At 36.8% G+C, this 22,269-nt stretch overlaps 3 protein-coding genes across 3 annotated transcripts; 1 reads left to right on the top strand and 2 right to left on the bottom strand.

Annotated features, from left to right (window-relative positions):
- The first annotated feature begins 4,439 nt into the window (after positions 1–4,439).
- Positions 4,440–10,585, top strand: LOC131782431 (acylglycerol kinase, mitochondrial-like). Its single transcript, XM_059099165.2, has 15 exons — positions 4,440–4,564; positions 5,203–5,242; positions 5,716–5,792; positions 6,262–6,340; positions 6,557–6,652; positions 6,969–7,001; positions 7,101–7,198; positions 7,879–7,948; positions 8,041–8,120; positions 8,409–8,466; positions 8,804–9,049; positions 9,188–9,258; positions 9,763–9,818; positions 10,144–10,196; positions 10,312–10,585. The coding sequence occupies exons 1-15, from the start codon at positions 4,455–4,457 to the stop codon at positions 10,423–10,425; spliced, it is 1,281 nt and encodes a 426-aa protein (XP_058955148.2). The 5' UTR covers positions 4,440–4,454; the 3' UTR covers positions 10,426–10,585.
- A 451-nt stretch (positions 10,586–11,036) lies between these two features.
- LOC131782432 (coiled-coil domain-containing protein 134-like) lies at positions 11,037–14,682 on the bottom strand. Its single transcript, XM_059099166.2, has 7 exons — positions 14,486–14,682; positions 14,272–14,393; positions 13,219–13,303; positions 12,850–12,923; positions 12,310–12,414; positions 12,124–12,198; positions 11,037–11,498 (listed from the first exon to the last, which is right to left on the bottom strand). The coding sequence occupies exons 1-7, from the start codon at positions 14,628–14,630 to the stop codon at positions 11,400–11,402; spliced, it is 705 nt and encodes a 234-aa protein (XP_058955149.2). The 5' UTR covers positions 14,631–14,682; the 3' UTR covers positions 11,037–11,399.
- Positions 14,683–14,926: 244 nt separating this feature from the next.
- Positions 14,927–22,258, bottom strand: LOC131782385 (nucleoporin p58/p45). Its single transcript, XM_059099117.2, has 8 exons — positions 21,583–22,258; positions 20,286–20,342; positions 19,416–19,590; positions 18,815–19,013; positions 17,552–17,634; positions 17,218–17,311; positions 16,543–16,626; positions 14,927–16,339 (listed from the first exon to the last, which is right to left on the bottom strand). Exons 1-8 carry the CDS (start codon positions 22,239–22,241, stop codon positions 15,960–15,962), a joined length of 1,731 nt encoding a protein of 576 aa, XP_058955100.2. The 5' UTR covers positions 22,242–22,258; the 3' UTR covers positions 14,927–15,959.
- Between the last annotated feature and the right edge of the window lie 11 nt (positions 22,259–22,269).

The following is a 22,269-nucleotide window of genomic DNA, read 5'->3' as shown; positions in this document are numbered from 1 at the left end:
GGTCATTATCAAACAAGCTCAGTTTATGCAAATGCTTTGAAATTCGCGTTGTAGCAACTAGATTTGAGAAGAATACGACACCTTCACCGAACGATTAAAAAAATCGTCGCGTCCGAGAAAAAGCTCTATGTGTTACGCCCTGTTTTATAAACGAAAATCTCGAGCGGCACAGTTCATGACAAATAACAGAAAAGCACTTTTATTCTTGTGATTTTTTTCCCTTTATAGAGGGGGTTTGGGATGTCTTTTGTTTTCAAGATATCTCCATTTCGCTGTTGAATTGAATTGAATTCTAGTTACGTAGCAACAGATCTTTTTGCTTAAAAAACTCCAAACTGCCGCAAAACCACCACCGAAATGACACTTGAAAACTAAAAAATAAATGCTTAATACTGCTTTTCAATTTTAACGGCACTGCTTTAGCTATCGTTCAAAATTAAGATATTCGCTGGAAGGGACCGTATTGTACGTTAGATTGGTCAACGTGAGTTTTTCCATTTTTTACTTCAGGGGGTGGGGGACGAAACTCTATCGGTTAATAAGCGGCATACATTCAGCTGGTTCTATCTTCGCGATCGAGGTCTACGAAACCCAGCTAGTGCGAATTCTCCAGGCAAATTCATGGTCACTATGAAAAAGGAAAGCCGTACAACGCATGCCATTTCAGTTATGAAGCGTTTATAAGACAAGTTTCTTTCAAAACTGATACGTGAACAAATTATTTCTGGTGATGAATAATAATATGCCATAACAGCGAGACGCCGAGACCATGCACTTAAGGAGATCAAATAATTTTAGATTCACGACTCCATATTATTACCATCACTTTGCTTAAATTAGTGCAGTGTAATACTTATGGCAGAAAATGTTGCGTGAAAGCTGGGAAGCAGTCTATTTCGTTTGCATTCGTTGGCGATATATCAATTAGCAACACAGAGATCTTGAATAGGCTTCCTCGCACAGAACGAAGCTTTCAGCTGCTATCGCTACCTCAGATCAGTGACCAATAACCTCGACTATAGGAACAAACCCTAGGCTTTGAGGCCTTTGAAAGATACACGAGAGTTCGAGACGTTCCGAAATAAAATGCATTGTAAGCGAGAACTTCGAGAATCGTCGCAAATTAAAGGTTGACTAGATTTCGAGAACAACAGTCGTTCAAGCTATCATTCGCCTCTCTAGCGAATTCGTCCTTGATCCCTCAATGTCGCATCTGGATAATTAGTGGTTATTATTTTAAATTTCTCTCACTTGTGTCCGTATTTTCTTCTGAAGCTCTTTTATTAAAACAACGATTCAAAACACAAGGGTGACTTTGTTAAAACTGACGCATAGTCTATACCACTGTATGTTCACAGCCGCAGGGCAAACCACAAGTGACATTGCTAACCTAGTTGTTTAAGTTTTGAGAAAAGTGTGCTCGTGTTTTATTCATTCATCTGAATATTTTGTAAAAGTAATTTAAGCCGTAACATTCACAAAAATTCTAAATAACTAGCATGAATCATTTCGAACAATCAGAAAGGAGAGTGCATGTGATGTTGAAAAGAAAGAGTTCTTTTCCTCCCAGGCCAAGGTCAAAATTTTTCTTCTTTCCGGTGACTAACTTCGAATAATCGCCTCTATTTAGCCTTTCAACCCTTTACACTATAAAGTCAGTATCGAAATTCTCTATACTCTTCTCTATACATTTCCTTTGATACTGCCTAGGAGAATTTGTTTATCAATCAAAGCTTCAAAGACTGGTGTCTATCACCTTCATTCTTAGCAGTGTTACTGCAACGAGAAATTAGATGCTGGTCACTTTAAGGGTTTATGGTTTAGGGAAAGGAAAATTCAGTGAATAAAAGGTGGGCTAAAATATCATGAAAATACTTCTTTCTGTTTCGTGTACCTCATTAATACCAGCCACTGTTCTTTTCGCTAGACGTGCTTGTAAAACAAAAGGTAATACAAGAATGCTTTGTCGGCATATCGGACTTCACACTGAAAAACTTCAAAGATAACAAAACATAGCTGTCTCCAGCCGTTTTCGAAGCTCAACGCATATCTGTCTGTTTTCTTTTCTCAAGCGTTCAAGGAAAATGGAACCAAGCGACGAAGCCGTAGGAGCGAGAAGTCTCAATTTACCCTCGTTACTTCGCTACTTATGTGCTCGGTTCCGTTGCTCAAACCCGAACATAAGGTCCAGCAGCGTGCCACCATTTGCGGCTCACAGCGGGAAAAGTCAGCGACGGAAGTTACGCAATGCCATTTGATTTTTTATTCCTTCCGGCTATTTTCAGATCATCTGACCATGTTTGCAAAAAGATGCTTTCATAAACGAGTTTACCTTGAAAGTATAAAACGAAAAAAATTGAAATAAACGATACTTTTTTAGCGAATCGATCACTAATTAAAATTTGCCGAAACACCGCGCCGACTGCCTCTTTTTTTTAATATAAAGAAAAAGCTTGTTCAGGAAAAATTATTCAGTACTTTTGTTTCTTTGAGGCGATGCCGAAATTGATATAATGTGCCTGACAGGCGTATTTTTTTTTTAGCCATTTATTTTTCAGACATGTCAAGCCCGAAGGGCGAGTCACGTGCGAAAAAATGACACCTGCACGTACACCATTTTCTTGCCCAAGTGTAAGGTAAGGGAAAAGGGGGAGGGGGGGGGGGGGGAGCTGTTCTGGAGGATACAAGAACACTTGTGACGGAAACTGGAAACCAAGGGCCACACGAGTTCTGACCTAAACCACAGTTTTACCTAACCTCTGGCTTTAGGCTGTCTCTATAAGAAGGTTGGTTTAAACTAAATAAGTGTCCTTCCATTATTAATTATAAAACAATTCAAATAGCACGCGCGCTCTGATTGGCCATAAAACCATTTTACATGAGCGTATGTAAACACGGTTTTCATACTGAATCTTCTCGCGGAGTTCTCCCTGCTATTTATTTAGCAGTAACTCAGTTTCTTTAAGTTTGTTTTGAGTACAGTAATGGAAGAAGAAGATTTTCCTAATTTTTCTTTGGAGTTTAATTTTCCCAGTATTCAAGAAACGGCCGAAAAGCCAAATGAACAACAACAACAAGCACTTCGCTTTCCTTCGTTGCAAGAAGAGGCTCTTTCATTAGTTATTTTATAAAAGCTGGAAATAAGCTGGAAACCACTCCGCTTCGCGTCGTGGTTTCCTACGCTTATCTCGTGTTCTCCCAACCTCCCGCGTGTTTAAATCAGGCTATGTAAACACGGAAACCATTTTACATTTCTTCACTCTCAACCCTCTTCACGCTGTTTGCAAAAATAAATATTCAGATAAAATGTTCACAAAAATCGAGGATTGTTAAGGACGCGGTTTTGTGTCGTGACAATGGATAAACTTTGTTTAATAACCAGCCCTAAGGGTTTTTAGGGGAGATTCTATGCCTGGAACTTTTTCTATACAATTAACGTGGGAAATTTTTGCAGGTTAAAGTATAAAGTGCATGCACAGACACAAAAAACACTTGCAATAGTAAAAATTCTTCTTGCTCTCGAAGGCTTCAGTAATTAAGTTTCCGATAGAATTTGCTGTGAGTTATATACCGCAAAGGTGTTGTTTCATCTAAAAGGATTACCAACCGTTAGCGGCTTGGTCAAAGGAATTGAAAAAGCCAGTGGGTTCAGTAGATGAATAAAAGATACCTGATGTTGCCGATCGAATGCTAAAAAAAGGAAAAGAATAATAAATAGATAGAATTTGCTGTGAGTTATATACCGCAAAGGTGTTATTTCATCTAAAAGGATTACCAACCGTTAGCGGCTTGGTCAAAAGAATTGAAAAAGCCAGTGGGTTCAGTAGATGAACAAATGATACCTGATGTTGCCGGTCGAATGCTAAAAAAAGGAAAAGAACAATAAGACAAAAGCCTAAAAACGCCCTAGAGAAAAAGAAAACTACCAATCTCGCAGAGAGAGAGGTAATAAAGATAAAACTGAAAATGTTTGAGTCATAATATCTATTAATCATAGTGGACGAAAAAATAGGCGTAATTTGTTTAGGAAGCTTTCCAAGGAAAAAAAGGAAATACTGTGTAACCACGAATGTGTAAAGAAAAAAAAAACAATCTTAATTATTCCTCTCATGTTATTTTAAAACTCAAATTCTGATAAAAGAAACTGGTGTTTCATCAGGCCGACGATTTCCACTAAAATAAATTTTTCTAACTCTCGCTCCCAAAAATTCCATTTGTTAAATTCATTTTCGCTCTCTAAAACATCTCCAAATTACAACATGGCGAAAATTTTAAATCCTTTTCGCGTTAAGAAACCATTTTCCACTTATTCTCTTAGGAACCTTCTTTTTCTAATTTAAAAAAGGTCACAAAATCAGAGCAAGCAAGATCCTCGTAGACACAATGGAACACATATTTGAAGTCTGTTGTGCGTCCCAGTCGATAGGACCTGGAGAAGAGGCAGGATTTTCATCATGGCGGACGGAAAACCCTGGTTCTACACGATACGAAAACACAGAAAGAAATCAATTGCTGCTGCCCTGTTTGCAGGATGGTTGATGAGTTACGGAGCTAATAAGTACAGGCAAGATTTTATCGGCTTAAAATTAAGATAGAACAGAATCAATTTCTTTGTACATGTATCATTTAATTGGAGATCGTGAAATCCTTGGCCTGCGCAAAAACGAAGGATTTTCCAGATATTTTGCAGGATTCTTTATATCCTTTGTTATTTTACTGTTGTTTTGTTGCTTGGACTTTGGCATGTTTGAAATTCAACAAACAATGGGCCCTTTAGAATGATATGCGTCGTATTTCTCCTTACGATATCTTTTTTGAATAAGGGAAATTATCGGCTAAACTTCAGAATACCCCGCAACTTTGGTCCGCCTCACTTACATGTGTCGGGAGGCTTTGAAGATCGAGGCATAACACAATAGACGCTATTCTTATTCAATGACATGTAAATGAGTTGCGGGGTATTCTGAAGTTGCTCCAAATTATCACCATCTGAAGAAGCTCTTGATTGTTGAATAAATTATCCTTGTGAACACCATAGGAAATGTAAAGACAGTATGGAGAATAAGGATACTGATGTTAGGGTGTGAAAGGTTAATGCTGTAAGAGAGTATTGAGAGTAACTATGAAGATCAAGCACCTGAGTATTACTATTTTTGGAGAGGAAAGAGAGCTAATTTTTTAAACTTAAATTTTTTTTGGCAGAGAGTACATGATAAGAAGAGAACTATGCCATGAAGCAAAAGTAAGTTATGTCTTCAGAGTTTGTTTGTTGATGAAAGTTGGAGGACATTGGTTTTCCAGACCCTCTTAAGACTGTCTGTATCACAGAGTGGAATAATGACAAAATCAACTTTCAATAATCATTAAATATTGTAAGAAATTGTTTGAACATGTCTCTAGAGTTTTTTTGTTGATGAAAATGGGAGAGCATTGATTGGTTTTCCAAACCCTTTAGAGGCTCTCTGTATCTTAGGAGTGGGAAAATAACAAAATAAATTGTCAAAATTCATTTAGTCTCAGTAAAAATTGTTTAATGGGTATATCAATGGTTTTCAGATATTTCTTTTTAGTAATTGCCCATGTTGGGTAGCACTATGATAGCAAATTATCATGGATCCAAGTTATATCACCCTCTCACCAGGAAGTCATTATTTTCAAGAAAACTATTCACTGGAAAATGTTATCAACTTGTTGTGTTTTCTTCTTTTTCAACAGGCTTTTGGTGACAAAACATTGCCATCATTGAGAAAACCCAGAAGATTGACCTTGGTTTTCAATCCAGCATCTGGCAGGTATTAGCCAAGAAAAATACTGGGACATAAAATTTGAGTTTACATACAATTGAAATATTGATTTAAATAAATACATAGTTGTCGATGTCTTTGTTCAAATTGGTACAAGTTCCTTTGGAGATACTAATTTGATTGGCTTCTTTTCCTCTTTTCAAAGCTTTATTGAACTAATCTTTACTCACCAAATTTTGAGTATTACTATTTTAAAGGCCATTCCAAGCAATAGAATTTCTAAAAAAATCAAGATTGTCTACATAATTCAATATCTGTTTGTCTCATGTTCAGGAAATTGCCTCTCCTACTAGATTTACATGTTTCAAAATGAGAAATCAAAATTGTTGCCTGTAAAGTATAATGATGTAACATATCAGTTTATGCAAGCTGTCTGGAAAAGATATGTTGATTGTACATATCAATGTGCTTTTTCTAACGCTACACATTCCAATAAAATATGATTGTTTCCCTTTAGTGGTAGTGCAGAGACTTTGTTGAAGAAAAATGCAGAACCAATTCTTCATATAGCAGGGCTTGATGTTACCATTGTCAAGGTAATTGATTTCTCACTCATTTTAACCTCTTACACCTTACAAAACAAAAAATTAGTTTGCATATTCTCCATACTTTTCTTTACACATTCTCTTAGATGCTGACAAGGAGAATTTGTTTACCTGCAGTAGTAACAAAGTGTATTCATGTACAATTATAAGATTCTGATCCTTAAGAAAGAGGTCAATTTTTATACTATTCATGGTTTTTGTTCTCAGACAGATTACGAAGGACAAATTAAAACCCTGATGCAGTACATTGATCCAAAAACAGATGGTATTATTGTTGCTGGAGGAGATGGCACACTACTTGAGGTCAGCCAATCAACTTACTGACACTTTTTTTTATTATACCAACATGAATGATACCCAGTGTACAAAGACACAGGGAGACCAGGTGACCTAACAGTTGGTGTTCTGGACTCCAAGTCAAGAGGTCCAGGTTTGGATGGGTCACTTTGCTTGAGTGCAGATGTAGTCTACTGTACAAAAGCAGAAGAATGCCTAATCACAGGTTACTTTTGAGAAAGATATATTTATTAGAAAAAGAGGTTTTAATGAGAATGTAACATACATCATTCAATGAAAAATTGTTTCTGTCCAACAATTTCTTGCTCGTTTATTTCTCAAGGTTGTGACTGGACTGCTCAGAAGAAGTGATCAGGTTGGTTGTTGTCAAACAGTGGAATATAAATCATGATATTTCAATTTTTATGTTTGTAAAACTTGAACTTGTACTTATTTATAGGTGTGTTATTTCTAGGAAGAAATTTCCAAGATTCCTATCGGAGTGATTCCTCTTGGAGCACATAATTCTCTCTGTAACAGGATATTTGCAAACAAAGATGCTACAGAAGCTAGGTAAGGAACTGTTCGCAGTTAAACCCAATTTGTGTGCAGTTATTGTTGTTGTTGTTGTCCTGTGCTTCTTATAATATTACCGGTAGTTATATTTGAGCATGAAACATTCAAACCTTTGAAAACTCATAAGATCCCATTCATAACTCTTTTCTCTGGGTACCTACTGTTTTTTTTTTTAAATTTAGCAAGGAGAATTTGATGTTCAATCAAAGTTATGATGATGTGAGTGATAAGTTTGTCTACTGGGTTTGTACAGCTCCTGGAAAACCAGGAAAATTCTGGAATTTGATTTTTACATTAAGGTGAAATTTGGAGTCATGAAGGAAATTGATCTGAGTCCTGGAAAAGTCCTTGAAATTTGTTTATGAAATAGGGTACAAACCATGTGTCTATACTCGTTAACTTTTGGCACAGTAGCCTGTTCCAGACATCCGGAATGTAACCAAGGCACAATTATTAAAAATAAATATTCCAATAGTAGCAGAGGAGCAAAAATTTAACAGAGGTTTTGGTCTGGTTGTGTAGTGGACCTGAGCCAAACCTATTGTACTTTTTCACTCCACTACTTTTATTGTGCTGTTTTCTATTTTGCTCTGTTTTACCAACTGATTGCCTGGAACAGGCTTTTACCAAGATAATTTATTTATATTGAACATTGAATGTTCAATTTTTTTTTACAGGAGGATTGGAAATGCAACATTGGCAATTGTTAAGGGATACATTAAACCAGTAGATGTCATGGAAATTAAGGTTGAGTTACAATAAAAATTTAGTATATTCTTGTTGACATCATCAAAAAGTGATTATTATAACAATACTGTTGTGTTTGTGCTCCTGTTAAGGGTGATGAAGGTCGTTCCACATTTGCTATGTCCAAGCTTCATTGGGGTGCTTTTAGAGATGCCAATGAAAAGGAAGATAAGTGAGTTGTTTCAGGATATTCATTACAGTTTCTTTTGAGCATGTTTCTCTGTCATTGTAAACTTGAGTGTTGGTGTCTTTCATGGCATTTATGAATAACAAAAATTGACTTAATCCCTTGTTTGATAAGGATGGGTATCTGTGATCAGGTGTTCTTTAGGCAGGACATGAAATAATAGCAATGCTATTATGCTCCCACCAAAAAAAAAAAAAAAAAAAAGCCGGATTACAGGTGTTATAAAGCAGTTTTTTTATGTGTGATCAGTCTCTTTTCAATTATTTGAGGAAGATTTTGGATTGTGGGCCCATTCAGAAGAAAACTTTCCTATCTTGTGGCAGCTGTGAAGGTACGTTCAGTCTATGTTTCTCCCCATTTTTCTAACATTTGCCTCTAACTGAGACAGGAGAGTAATTTTTTTTGCCTTAACCATGTAACTTACAAAGGAGATTAACTTGTAACTTCTGTAAATTTCAAAATGGAATTCTCCAGCACATATGGTGAGAACATAGTCAGATGAACTTATAAACAAAAGGGTGTTTTCTCGATGTAACAATTTATTTCCTTTAACCCTTTAAGTCCCAAGATCTGATGGCTTGCACCATCACTGCTCCCCCCAAACTTAGGAATTTGAGGGTGAGAATTTCATTTTATGTTTTTTTTTTTAATTTCTTTTTTTCATGCAGGACTGGCCCCCTTTCATTGACACAATACTATCATACCCAACAACATCAACAGAGGTTTCATCAGACTCACAGCAAGGGGTTATGCCCCATGGTTTTGCAACCACCAACTGTGAGAGCCTCAACCAGGCACCACAAAGGTATCTTGATGATGAAAAAAGCTGCGACGCCATCAGTGACGGATGGATTACCAATCCCATCCAAACATTTGGCTTGTCTGTGGAGCCATTCAGGACAGAAGATTACTTGGTACGAGACATTCTTGGAATGCCTTGATGATATTATACTCAAGAAGAAAATGCAAACTATTACCTAAGTCTGTTAGTATTGTTAAGTTGTGTGAGCCATAATAATATTAACACTTTCATTTGTGGGTCAATTTTGCAGACTACTGATGGTTTCCTCAGAGTAGATGTCTGGCCATCAGATCTCAGTAAGACTGAGTTTATTCAGAGTGGGTAGGTTATATAATAAAATTTTAATGTTTTGAACCCTTTATGACTCCCAGAAGTGATTAACATGTAATTTCTCCCTATAATATCCATGTTATCCAGAAAACATGTAATGAGAATGCTCAAACTTATTGGGTAGAAGTTGTTATCTTGATCGAACACCAAACTCTTTTAACTGATTTACAAGGAAAAGTGTACTTGATGGAGGGGAGAATTAACATCCAGATCTTGGGAGTTAAAGGGTTAAGAGCTCAATGTGTAACCAAGTCTCAGTTGGTTTTAGCTTGGGATCTGATTGGTGAAAAGAGTGGCATAAGTTTTTCAGACAAATCACATAAAGAACTCAATGAATTTAAATCGACCATCCTAGAATTTCCTAGACATCCAATATGAAATTGCTGTGAAAAAATTAATAAGTTACTGGGTATCGAAATCAGACATTATTTGATTAAATTGATGATTAAGAGATTGCCTCTTGACCAGGACATTTTTTTTCTTTCAATCTGAAAGGTGGAAGATGGAGAAAGAAGAAAAACAACACAAGTTCCAGATGACTGACTCACCAAGTAATAGTTTGTGTGTAGTTATCAGTAATTGATACATTTACCATGTAATGATGAAAATGATTAGGTATTAAATACGAATAAAATAAATGGTTTCACTTAGATATGGCATTTCTCTTCGAGTCTAAAACTCGATATCTCATGAGTGGCAGGAAAGGCAAGTGATGTGTCAGCAGCTGATTGGTGATATCAAACACATGAAAAAAATATCGTAATTTTTCACGTGTGCTGTTACGGTTTCTATCAGGCTGGAAATCCTTGTAAAACACTTCAGTTTTTATAATAAATATTGTTAGGTTACTTCTTATACTAAAATTTTTTATTTCAGGATGCAAATCCCTGAAGTTAAAACAGCTAAAACTGGAGCCAAAGGATGAAAAGGTACACATAGTTTCACTTTCAGATGGTGTTGACCACTTGTCTGTGAAATAATCCATTGACTGGGCAACTCTTTTGGCTAACATGAGCTATCTAATATTTCCTTCATTCTTCGTAGTTGTCATGGTTTTCAATTGATGGTGAGCCATTTGAAGCAAGAGCAATAACAATAACACTTCTTCCAAACAAGCTTCAAGTCTTCTTCAATCCACACAAAATTCTTGAAAGTTGAGCTGTTGTGTTCATAGCAGATGTGCTTAGTGAAGAAGACATTACATCACTGAATGGTCAAGACTGAATGCTTTCCTGTTGTCAAATTTTATTGTTAATAAATAAATGTAAATTGGTATTCTGAAAAGAACTTTCCATTAAATGAACATTGTTACGGAAAAGAGTGGCACTGATAAATGTAGCAAAATAATGTAAGGCGTTCTCTGGAGTAAAACTTGACTTCACTACTAATCATAAACTCCCTTAAATTGGTCTAAAAACACAATTTTAGCAAACATCAAACAAGTAAGGGGCTGACCTTTTGTAAAGCTCTAGCAGAAACTCCCAAAGCTGTTGTCTGTCTTTGTGTCTTATTTCACATTTATCTTTTTAGTTATTACATTTGATTTATTTTGTTCTTATCTCTTGTTACATACACCTTATTTGATGGTGTAACATAGAGCATGCCCATGAGTTGCAGACAGAACTTGAAAAATATGGGCAATGAGTAAAATATCTGTATGTATTAAATGTTAAACCATCAGTTAAGGGATTCATTCTTCCACAAAACCATTTATTACCAGTAAGTGTCCTTCATGAGGAACAAAAGAGATCAGTTTCACTTAAATGTTTGTCATTCAAAAAGTGAAGCCGAAAGGATTAAAACAAATTAAAGTTAGGATCGTTTGTTGGTGTGGCCATTTGGTGACTCTCCTTTCCGTCTGTGTTTTTTCATCTGCATTTTTGCTGTTTTACAGTGTAATGCTGTTTCCCTTACACAGTACAATGGTGTAATAGTATAAATTAAATAAAATTAGTTATTGATTAGCATGGTTCCTACCATTGACCAGAAGCACAAATTTAATTAAGCCTAGGCCATTCCAAAACCAATGGTATCAGTTATGCACCAAACTAGTATTCTTTTAACACAACAATCAACTGAGTAACTAATTACAAAAGTTTTTATTTCAATAATAGTAGTAATAACAATAAGTCCTACAATTCTGCATGGCTTAATCTTGGACCTCTTCTTTTCTTTTTCTCTTTTTTCTTTTTGTTAGAAGTCTTCTCTTTACTCTGACCATCTTTCAAACCCTGAAATTTAATGAAAACATGTTACATCATGATTGTAGATATATGACAATCATATATGTGCACTGTGGTGAAGAAACGAATTTAAGAGATCTTTGCAGCTATGAACACTACTGAACTAGTAGTTGAAATGAGACCTGAAAAAAATTCAGGCCCATACTGTATTTGAACCCATGACCTCTGCGGTACCGGTGCAGCACTCTACCAACTGAGCTAACAAGCCAACTGGGAGCTGGTCATTATGTTGGATCCAAATAACCCATCCAAGTGATGAAATAATGATTGAAGATATATGAAAATCATACATGTGCACAGCAGTGAAGAAACGAATGTAAGAGATCCTCGCAGCTATGAACACTACTGAACTAGTAGTTGAAATAAGACCTGAAAAAAAAAATTCAGGCAGTTGGCTTGTTAGCTCAGTTGGTAGAACGCTGCAACAGTCTTGCAAAGGTCATGGGTTCAAATCCCATACAGGCCTGAATTTTTTTTCAGGTCTTATTTCAACTACTAGTTCAGTAGTGTTCATAGCTGTGAGGATCTCTTATATTCGTCATGTTACATCATTTTTTCCATGCCTTGTCTAATTCAAATATAAAAAAAAGAACCTAAAATGAAATTGCAATACCTCTTTGTGTCCAACATGCCTATATGGATTGATGTAGTTTGGATCTCTTGGTACAAGTCTTAACTCTTGTGCCATCTACCATCAAAAACAAGAAACAAACTCATCACTTGGTAGAATAAGACTTTGAATTTTGTTGCACAGGATGCACCACTTCGTAACATGCCACATCTTTAAAATATAACTCACCAAATGTAATAACTTGGAGTCTGTTTCATCATAAATGTGTGTTTCATTGCAAAAGCTTAGACTCCATCTGGCCAGAAGTTCCCATTCTCTGGATTTAGTGTACACCTTAAGGAAATACAATCATGGAACAAAGCATATTTGGATCACTCTTTTTTTCACCCTCAACTCTGGGTATGTGAAATAGTATGAACAAATAAAAACACATCTTAAATAGACATTAATTCTGGGAAGATATACTGAGAACTTGTACTCAGCCATTTAAATTACCCCCAAAATGCCTTTCTTTGAGCTGCAGAGGCACACTTCTACAGCAAGAGAGGCAAAGGGGGTGTGCTGATTCTGTTTTTAGAAAACTTCGTGCATCTTGTGTACTTTAATCAGTATTTCACACACCACAAATTTCAAAGGAAAAACTTCAAATCTCATTTAACCTTGTCTTTCTGTGAAATTCATGTGTAAACTCAACTCTGTTGAACTCAATCATGAGTCACGTTTAAACCTTTTTCTACCCTCAACACTGTGTTGATGGTATGATCTTACCTTGTATGTTATATCAGGTAGTCGCAAAAGAATATCTCCAAACAGGGCAGTATTCTCCAGAACATTTGCTAAAGCTGGAAATAGTAATAAATAAGAGATGCATTTTTGTGGAGCAGCAAAAGTGAGAGAAAAGGAGAAAGCAATATACTTTGGAAAAGCTTTGTCTCTCAGTTCTCCTTCAGTTCTACTCTTTCACTAAGACTCTAACCCCATTTTTGTGTTTATAGATGTCTACTAATCAAAAGCCCTTTCTATCAGGGTTAGAACCATTTACCTCTGTGTAAGAACCAGTAGAAATCACTACATTGTTCATTGTTCTGACAGTGCAGTGAAATCTAAAATAAGTGAACATCAAAGGATTTTAAATACCTTCTAACTCTGATTTTTCTGTAGGAAATGCTTGTCCAGGTATGTAACTTGATGCTGTTACTTTCACCTTTGCATCTTGTAATACCTGTGAAGCAGAGGATGAAATATTTTACTGTTTGATATAAAAGTTGGAATAAATTCCATTAATTATTTTACACCAGTAATAAAATATAACAGAAGTCATGTTCCTGAAATAAAATGTATTTTAAGAAGCAACAATACTGATTAATAATAGTAATGACAGAAGAGATTGAAATCTTGACCATAGATTTAAAAGAGTCAGAGATGTAATCACATAATCCATTGAAAGTTTCTACAAATAACATGAAAAGAATTTTAAAAATAACATGAAAGTTAATATCGAGTCTGAAAAGTTAAACAAGACAGTGCATGTGAACCCTTTTAATTAAATCCCACAAGTGACCGGGACAGAATTGCTCCTTACAATATCATTACAATATCAGGCAAAAAGTGATTAGAATAAAAAAAATCAATCAGGAGATTATTAGTTGATTCAGTTGTAAATTCTCTGCACCATCATCATAAGAATTGTATGGCAGACAGTAAGGAGAATTATGTAATGAGATCTTAACCCTTTGACTACCAAAAGTGATTAACAATTGACTTCTCTCTATTGTATGCAAACATTATCCACCAAACAGCTAGTGAGAATACTCAAACTCATCAGGTACAAGATATTATCTTGATTGAACATCAAATTCTCATAACCAATTTACAAGGAAATGTATAGCAGCTAGAGGAGAGAATTATCAATCAGATCTTGGGAGTTAAAGGGTTAAAGGTGAAAGCGTCCCTAGACGCTTGGTGCTCTCCCTTTTGACGGGAATCAAATGTGTAAATATGGGTAAATATAGCCACTTTACTAATAAAATTATAGCTTAATCCCTTGAACACTGCATCGTCTCACGCCTTCAAATGGAATTGCATTTCAACGAACAAGGTCTCAAACCAACACTTATTTAACTCTAAAAGTGTTAGCGAATGATATAGTCCATTCAACCTCAGTTGCAATAAAGGAGACCATCCACTCACCGTAAACAATTTTTCAAGAACAATTTCAACCATTTTATATTGTTTGGAGTAGTCATTAAGTTTTAGTATACTCTCTGCAGCGAGAGTTTGCTCTACGCGTTTTTGCTTAAAAATCGCACGATCTGAAAAGCTTGAGTCAAGGAAACTCGCAAATGCGACTTTAATATTTTAGGCTTGATTCTGATTAAAAGTTACCGCTGTGTTAAAAGGATACAAATTGAGATTTGCGCGTCTTCTTTGTCCGATGATTTATCTTTTGCTGATCTCTCTGTAGCGTTGCTAATTGACTCCTCGTTTGCCAAAACAGAAACTGATGCATACATAACAACGAAAAGGCAATCGAACAAAGAAGGCTTCATGGCTTAGCTCTCCAGAATTATTTCTAAAAACAAAAGATGGCGCTCGTCCACATGGCTGAGCCTCAACTCCAAGTTTTTAGGAACCCTCCCACCCTACCCCTACTGAGTTCTACGTAAAGCTCGCACCCAGGCCAGATCTTCTGCACCAAGGCTTAGAGAGCTCTCATAGTGTTCAAGAATGTTTTAATGTGGGTATCGATTCGTCTGAAAACAATAATAAAGAAGTGGCCAAAAGAAATGAATAAACGAGCAAATGAATAACCAAAACATATCTAACTGGTGTCATTTTTTATTACGTTTGTTTGGCAAGCGTAAGAGGCGAAGGGAGCGGGAAACGCAGGTGGAGGAGCGTGGCAAAAAATGACGCCCGTCGTTGGTTTTGTCGCGCTCTTTCCTGTTTTGCGCACTTCCTCACACTCGCCTCGCATTTAACTGAGCTGGTCTAAAAAACGCAACAAATTGCCGCCTATCGTCTTTTATCTCGCTTCTTCTCTCGCTCATGCTCTTTTCACGCTCGCCTCGCGCTTGCATCAGCTTGACTGAAAACATGTAAATCGCGTCTGTCCAGTAGGGTAAGGAAAATTCAATATTTCTGTGGTGAATCACAAACAATTACAACATAATCACCTAACAAAGCCCTCCCTCTCTCTTACAAGACCCGTTTCCGCCTAACAAAAAACCCCTATAGTGAAAACACAAGCTAAAGTAATACTATATAATTGCTATGCTTATCATTCTACCTTAAAAAATGTTATACTCTCGGGCTAGATGGTGTTTCAATTTAAAGAAGGCTTGTCTAAAAACTAACTCCCATACCTCTTTCAAATGTCCCGTGTTTTACATTGAAGTAAATGAACATTGAATGAGGCGTCCATAGAGACCGTGTGACAGCAACAAGCAACTAGTAAACAGGAACCTTTTTATTTTGGGGAAGCGTGAAAAGTGTAACAGTGAAAGAAAACGCAGTCAGGAAAGTAGAGAAAAAAGAGAATGTTTGATTAGAGAAATTTGATATACCTGCAAAAAATTATAAATTAACGTTCTAATGCCAACTAGCTAAAAGAGGTAAGCAGTATTCAGTGATAACAACTACAAGAATCTAATGCACTGGAATGAAAATACATTTTCATACGTACATTTGCGTATTTGTACATATAAGTTATCAGTAAGAGACGAGAAATAACCGTTTTGTGACACACACGCTCTTGTTTTTATTTTAGTATTTGAAAACTAAAAAAAAAAACTTAGAAATAAGCAATGGTCATTTAATGTAAGCTCCAGAGCTCAGGTGCTAGTTGTTCTCACTCCAAGTTGCTCAGAGCCATTCTTTCATCTTCTTTTCCCTCTTTTATTCCCAGCTGGTGGCCTCTGAAGTTGAAACTTAGGTTGTGCACTAAATGCTGATGTTCCGGCACCAAATGTGCTGCCCCCAAGGCCTGTCCCAGGGGAGCCAAAAGCCCCTCCTGAGGGGGTCCCTAGAGATGGGGTGCCAAATCCCCCAGTGAGACCAGTAGAGGCCCCAAGTCCGGTGGTCCCTAAAGTACTGGTGCCAAGGGATGACCCAAATGTGCTGGCCCCTGTTAGACTTGTACCACTAAGTCCTGGTGCAGTGCCAAATGGGTTACCTAGGGAAGATGTTCCTGTAGCTCCTAAAGATCCTGCTAACCCTGTTGTATTTGTCTGAAGAGTGTTGAGGCCAAATGTTGGAGCTTTTAAACACAAGAGAAAAGCAACATTTGATATCAATGCAGTCATGGTGGGTAAAAGAAATGTTTATGAAGCTACACAGTATTCAAAATACATGGAAAAATTGGGCACAGCATTTTCCAGCTTTACATGTGTACCTCCTGATAATGTGCTCTTTCCACACTGACTAAATACATTACGTAAATATCATGCTACCTCTCCATACCTGCAATATTCGCCGTAGCCACACCCAAGGCTGAGTTATTGGGTAATACCCTGAAAGGGCTGGGGCCAAGTCTAAATTCTGTACCTGATAAATTTTAATAAAAATAAATTATTTACTTTAGAAAAGTTTCCAAGATTCAAACACCCGGGAGAGAAAGTTTTACTTCATTAGTATGTATCACCTATTGACAAAAAATAGTAGTTCAATGATTTCAGACACTAAAACTGAAAACTTGTCTTCTTTCTTTTAAGTTCCTCATAACACTGTTCCAGACCAATGTGGGTCTACTCGAGGGTCTGTTTGTAACAAAAAATTAATAACATAGCCAAAAAATTTGCAACCTTCAGGGTTATCATTGGAAAATGTAAAAGATGTATCATTTGAACTGAGTAGGTGGCTAAATTAGCTAAAAGACCCTGCTTGGGGGTTTGGGGTAGGCTACCCCAAAAAAAGTTGAAGTTTGAAACTCTCCGAGATGTGACTTTGGCATTCTGGGATATATTTGAGTAATTTTTTGAAGCCAGACATTAATGTTAGAATGAGTTACAAACTACCTATTTTCTGTCTTTGATCACAATTAATGAAGTGACAAGTGCAATGGTCAGACAGGTGGTGGATTTCCCCTTCCTTCAGGCTTCTTATGACAACAGTGAACTGTATGTGCCTAACACTTACCAGTCTTTGATAAATCCTTTGAGCTGTATGAAAAAATATCTGTACTGTCTTTAAAGTAAGCTCTTCTGTAGTTAAGGTAGTGTTCTTTTTGCATCTGTAAGAAATTTAAAAATATCAAATGTTTGACACAAGAGCAGAATAAGATTCGTTGCTGCCCTTGTTGTCTTTCAGTCTGAGAGACAGAGAACAGATAAAAAAGATCATAGAAAACAGGACAATTAAAATGTGGCTGAACTTTCCTCATTAGCTGTTTTTATCTACAACAAATTGTGGCATGAGCCACCTATCAACATGACAGATCAATAACACATGACATTTGGCTTGAAATTTGTACCTTCACAGCTTCATGGATTTCATGTAGTTTGGCTGCTAAAGCAATAAATGTTTCATGCACTTTGTGCATAACCTCAGAAAGATCTGAGTAAACAAAACATAACAAAACAGAAAACACAACTTAGTATTTCTACTTGCAAACGTGACCAAAATGGTAAAACATTCAAGTGGTAAGTGTTATTATTCAGAAAAGTACAGAGACCAATATTTAGGATGATACAGTGACACCTACATTGCAGCCCTGCAAGTTATGACCACTTTCAATGGTTTTAATGACCAGCAGAGAAAAGCAGTGGCAACTAACTTTGCAGCAAGATTTAAAGTTTGTATAACTTCAGCAGAAGTGCAGCAACTGTCTGCAAACAACACTATATATAACGCTCTGTTCTGTGTTTTGTGAAAATTGCCTCTGATTATCCAATTATTATGTATTAAGATGTTTTGTGAACCTCCAAAAACAACTTTTTCTGACATCTAAAATTTCAATCCTTGATGGCCATTTTATGATTTGCATTCCTCAAAAGGCAATTTTGAAAGAATTTGAGGTTGTAGCCCTGTGTTGTACAAGTGAGCAGGGGTTTCAAAATTCTCTGTAGAAAACATCAGACTGCAGAAGTAGGTGACGGTGAAATGTGTGATATGGATCAAAAGGTAATTATTTTGTCCAGAGTGACCGGTGACATGTTATCAAGTAGCCAGTGGAACTCCAGCGGCAGCCAGCTTGTTTGAAACCCCTGAGTGACTATAGTTGAACTTCAATTATCCGGACTCATTGGGACTAAATGAAATAGTCTGGATGATCTAGGGTCCAGATAATCAAGAAAATGAATATTATTGAGGAACAAAAACTGATTACATTAAGAAAGCAATATTTAATCATAAAACAAAACATTTACAAATCAAGGACATGATAACATATTCGTGACACTGTGAGGCTTGTTTATCTTGCATACCATGCTAAACAAGCCAATAACAAAGTAAATCTAAGCCAGTCAGACATTATTCGAATGTTCTTCATTAGTTATGATGCATACAAGTGCTGCTTTTGCTTTTTGAAAGTGAAACAACATGCCCATACTTCACTTTTCAACACTATAGATCCAAAGAATATGGCCACGGATCTTGATCGCAACTAATAAATATTCATAACAAAATTGGGATCAGAGAAAAAGTCAGGATAATCTAGAAATCTGAATAATCAAGGTCGGGATAATCAAGGTTCCACTGTACAAAGAGATCTTCTGTAGACATGCTCAATACACACCTTGTGGGGTCAATGTTTGCCCTTGGGATATGGAAGCAAGATGGCTCTCCATAATCTCAATCTGTATCCTGTACATCAACATCCTTTGTTCAAATGACTCTACCAAGCGCTGAAAGTACTCCTGAGGTGCCACATTCTCGTGTTGCAACGGTTGAGGAATATCATTGGTTCTTTGTGCAATTTCAGCATTTTTCAGCTCCTAAATATCAAATCAAAGTTTTGATTTCCCAAGTTCATTTTTAAAAACAAGGAGTGAAAGCCATAACAAAAAAATTGCCCATGTTTTGCGCAACTTCTACTTCACAGTTATCTGAAAAGAAAGAGTGATACAAAGTTTCATCCCTTTTCTTTGAAAAAGTGTATTTTATTTTCTAATGCTCAACACCTGAAGGATTCTTTTTCGATAAAAACAATAAAAAAGTGGCCAATGTTAAAACCATGTCAACATAGTCTTCTCTAAACACTGAGGTAGAGGGGAAGGGAGTTGGGACAAACTCCTACAATAAATAACTAGCAAAAATCCTCGCAACCTCTGGGTGCTTAGATAAGGGTTTGTAAGCACAGTTAACTTTCTCTTTTGCCTAAAAGCAAAGAAACTCACCTTGGATACATCAATTTTGAGGTTTTCCACAGAACATCCATCTCGCTGAATACTATTGGACACCAAGGCTAGAGCCTGTCTTAGGGCAATGGTTTCCTCTCTTACTTTATCTAATAAACTCCCTGATGCTCTGGAAATCTCATCTTTGTGTTCCTTTTGTTCTTTGACGTATTTTCTATGACAAAAACAAACAGCAATTAAGGTGCTTGAAATGTTAACTCCTCTGCCAGTCAACTATTTGAAATCCCAAAAGCTGTGAAGATATGAATTTCAAATACTAGCGATCTATCATAGTGGTGGATAGCTCTTACCACAAATTAATATTGCTGCAGATGAACAGAGGATGAAAAAATGTTAGCCAGATTTTTTTTGTGTTTTATGGTAAGACAATCCACTCTCATTATGCTCCTCTCTACCCAGGAGTATGGATTGGTACCATTTAATCCTGAATGTTACTTCTCCCTACTAGCTGCTACACATTTCTGTGTTAATTAGTTATAAGAATTTTGTGGTAGATCAAGAAAACAACTTTTACCTGATAAGTTTGAGTACATCCACTCCCTGTTTTCTGAATGTTATTCGGATATTTTAGGGAGAAGTTAAATGTTGGGGAACTCTTGCAAGACTGCTAAGGGTTATCTTGAATGGACAAGAATTTTATACAAGAAAGAGTCACAAAACCATACTGGGCTTGGGAACTTCAAGCTTTAGAAATTCAGGTTACCTTTTGCAAAATGAAAAACAAAGCATCAAACTTAACCATTCTTTCAATATAGTTGATGTTATTACTGTTATCCTTGTAACTATGATTGAGACTTAATTAAATGACAGACACAGGCATCACAATGATGAAGTGTTCCTGAAACTTACTTGATGTGCTCTGCAATTTCATTCAAAGTATTAGGCAAAGGTGTATCTTTTACATCACTGAAACAAAATTTAAAAAGAGATCACTGATTTAATTCCTGAGCAAGCATGTTCCATCACATATCACCTAACAGTACTAGATTGAGAGATTACTTTTTCAAAATTGGGCATATTCAAATTACCATCAAGAGAAAGACTCAAACCTTACAGATGGTTCACACATTCCAATAAGCTTCCCCCTCTCTGGTAAGCATGTTTAATTTTTGTTAAGTGCCCCTGTTGCACAAGCACCCTCATTCCAATAAGTTTCCCTATTCTGTTTTTGTAAAAGCATTGCTCGCAGTACACTCCCTACCATTATTATACAAATATTCACTGTACATTTTTAAATTAAATTTCAGGGCATGAAATTAATTTTTTTTTCTGATAGCCACTTGGCTCCTAAATTCTTCAAAGTGGTAGCCAATTCAAAAAAAGTTGGTCGCCATTTTCAAAGACAAACAAAACCTTTTTTTACGCTGTCAACGTTCTAGATAGACCCTCCAAAATTAATTTAGGGAAAAGATCTAGCGTTCTGAAAAGTGGACACTAGGATGGATGATATACAACGTTCAAGCTCAACTAAATCCAAGATGGTGTCTAGTTATCGATCGAGATGCGTGTGCTGAGTTTTGGAAACATACTTAACTAGGAAGTTTGCCACGGATTTATCTTTGCAAATCTTTTTGATTCACTATGTCTCTCGGTATGGTTGTGATGAACATTGTAGTCGCCAATTTGGCAACTAATTTTCAAGATTTGGTCGCCAAATTGAAAAATTTAGTTGCGTTGGCACCTGTATTAAGCACAATTTCACGCCCTGAATTTACAGTTTACAAATAAACATCAAAGCTTTGTTTCTCACATTCTGTTGTTTCTTAATCCTTTAACCCATATGAGTGACTAACATCTACTTTCTCCCTATAACATCACCCCTGAGTGAAAGATTAAGGTCATGAGAACAAAGGAGATGATCACCAACTTAAGAAGCTCTTGATGGTTGAACAAATTCTCCTTGTCAGCACCTTAGGAAATGTATAGGGAGCAGTGTGGAGAATATGCATATTGACGTTAGGGAGTAAAGGGTTAAAAAAGAAATAAACACCCTGTCTCTAGTAAGAACCCTGTTTTGAATAAGCTCATTGCAGTAATGACTATTTTGAAAAAAGATAACCCCTGAAGCTAGGTAACATGATCTGTATACATGTACTAGGAAAGATAAGATCTGGGACGTGGTTAAATTTAGATATTGTCAACTTACCCCTCTCTCCCTGTGACACCACCGACTGTGCCGGTGACTCCACCACTAGTGCTTGTGCCAGTCCCACCTAAGCCAGTTAGGGTGGTTGAGGCTACAGTACTTGGAGCCACTGTAGTTTTTACTGCACTTAAACCTGTAAATGTACCAATACCTGTGCTACTACCCAGTCCTAACCCAACTCCAGTTGAAGAAGTTCCAAGCAATGTTGTTTTGGTTGTCGTTGCAGTGTTTCCTTTAAACAGACTACTCCCCAGATTAAGTCCTGTTGTTGCAGCAGACGCCGGTGTTGCCCCTAAGGTAAAACCAGTACTTTGCCCTAATTGGCTGGTTTGTCCAAATGTTCCCAAGGTAGAAGCTGTTGGCGCGGTTTTCGCTGCGCTAAATACAGAAAAATTTGCTGTTGAAGGGGCGCCTACAGAACCAAATTTGAATCCAGAAGTGGCCCCAGTAGAAGCGGCCGTTGATTGACCAAACGGCGTGCTCATGGTCGATGAAGTAATAGAAGCTCCGAAGGGTTTAATAGCGGAAAATCCGGTTCCACCTACCGAAGTGCCGGTCGAAGTACCAGTACCAAAACTTAGTGTTCCAGTGGTACCGCTTCCGAAAGAGAAACCTGTCGAACCGCTGCCAAAAAGACCTCCAGTTGTGGCCGCCGCCATTTTGATTTTGATTTCCTGGAGACAATTG

The sequence above is a fragment of the Pocillopora verrucosa genome, chromosome 14 (assembly GCF_036669915.1).
Source record: "Pocillopora verrucosa isolate sample1 chromosome 14, ASM3666991v2, whole genome shotgun sequence".
Classification (NCBI taxonomy): Eukaryota; Metazoa; Cnidaria; class Anthozoa; order Scleractinia; family Pocilloporidae; genus Pocillopora; species Pocillopora verrucosa.
This window is presented reverse-complemented; position numbering and strand designations above follow the sequence as displayed.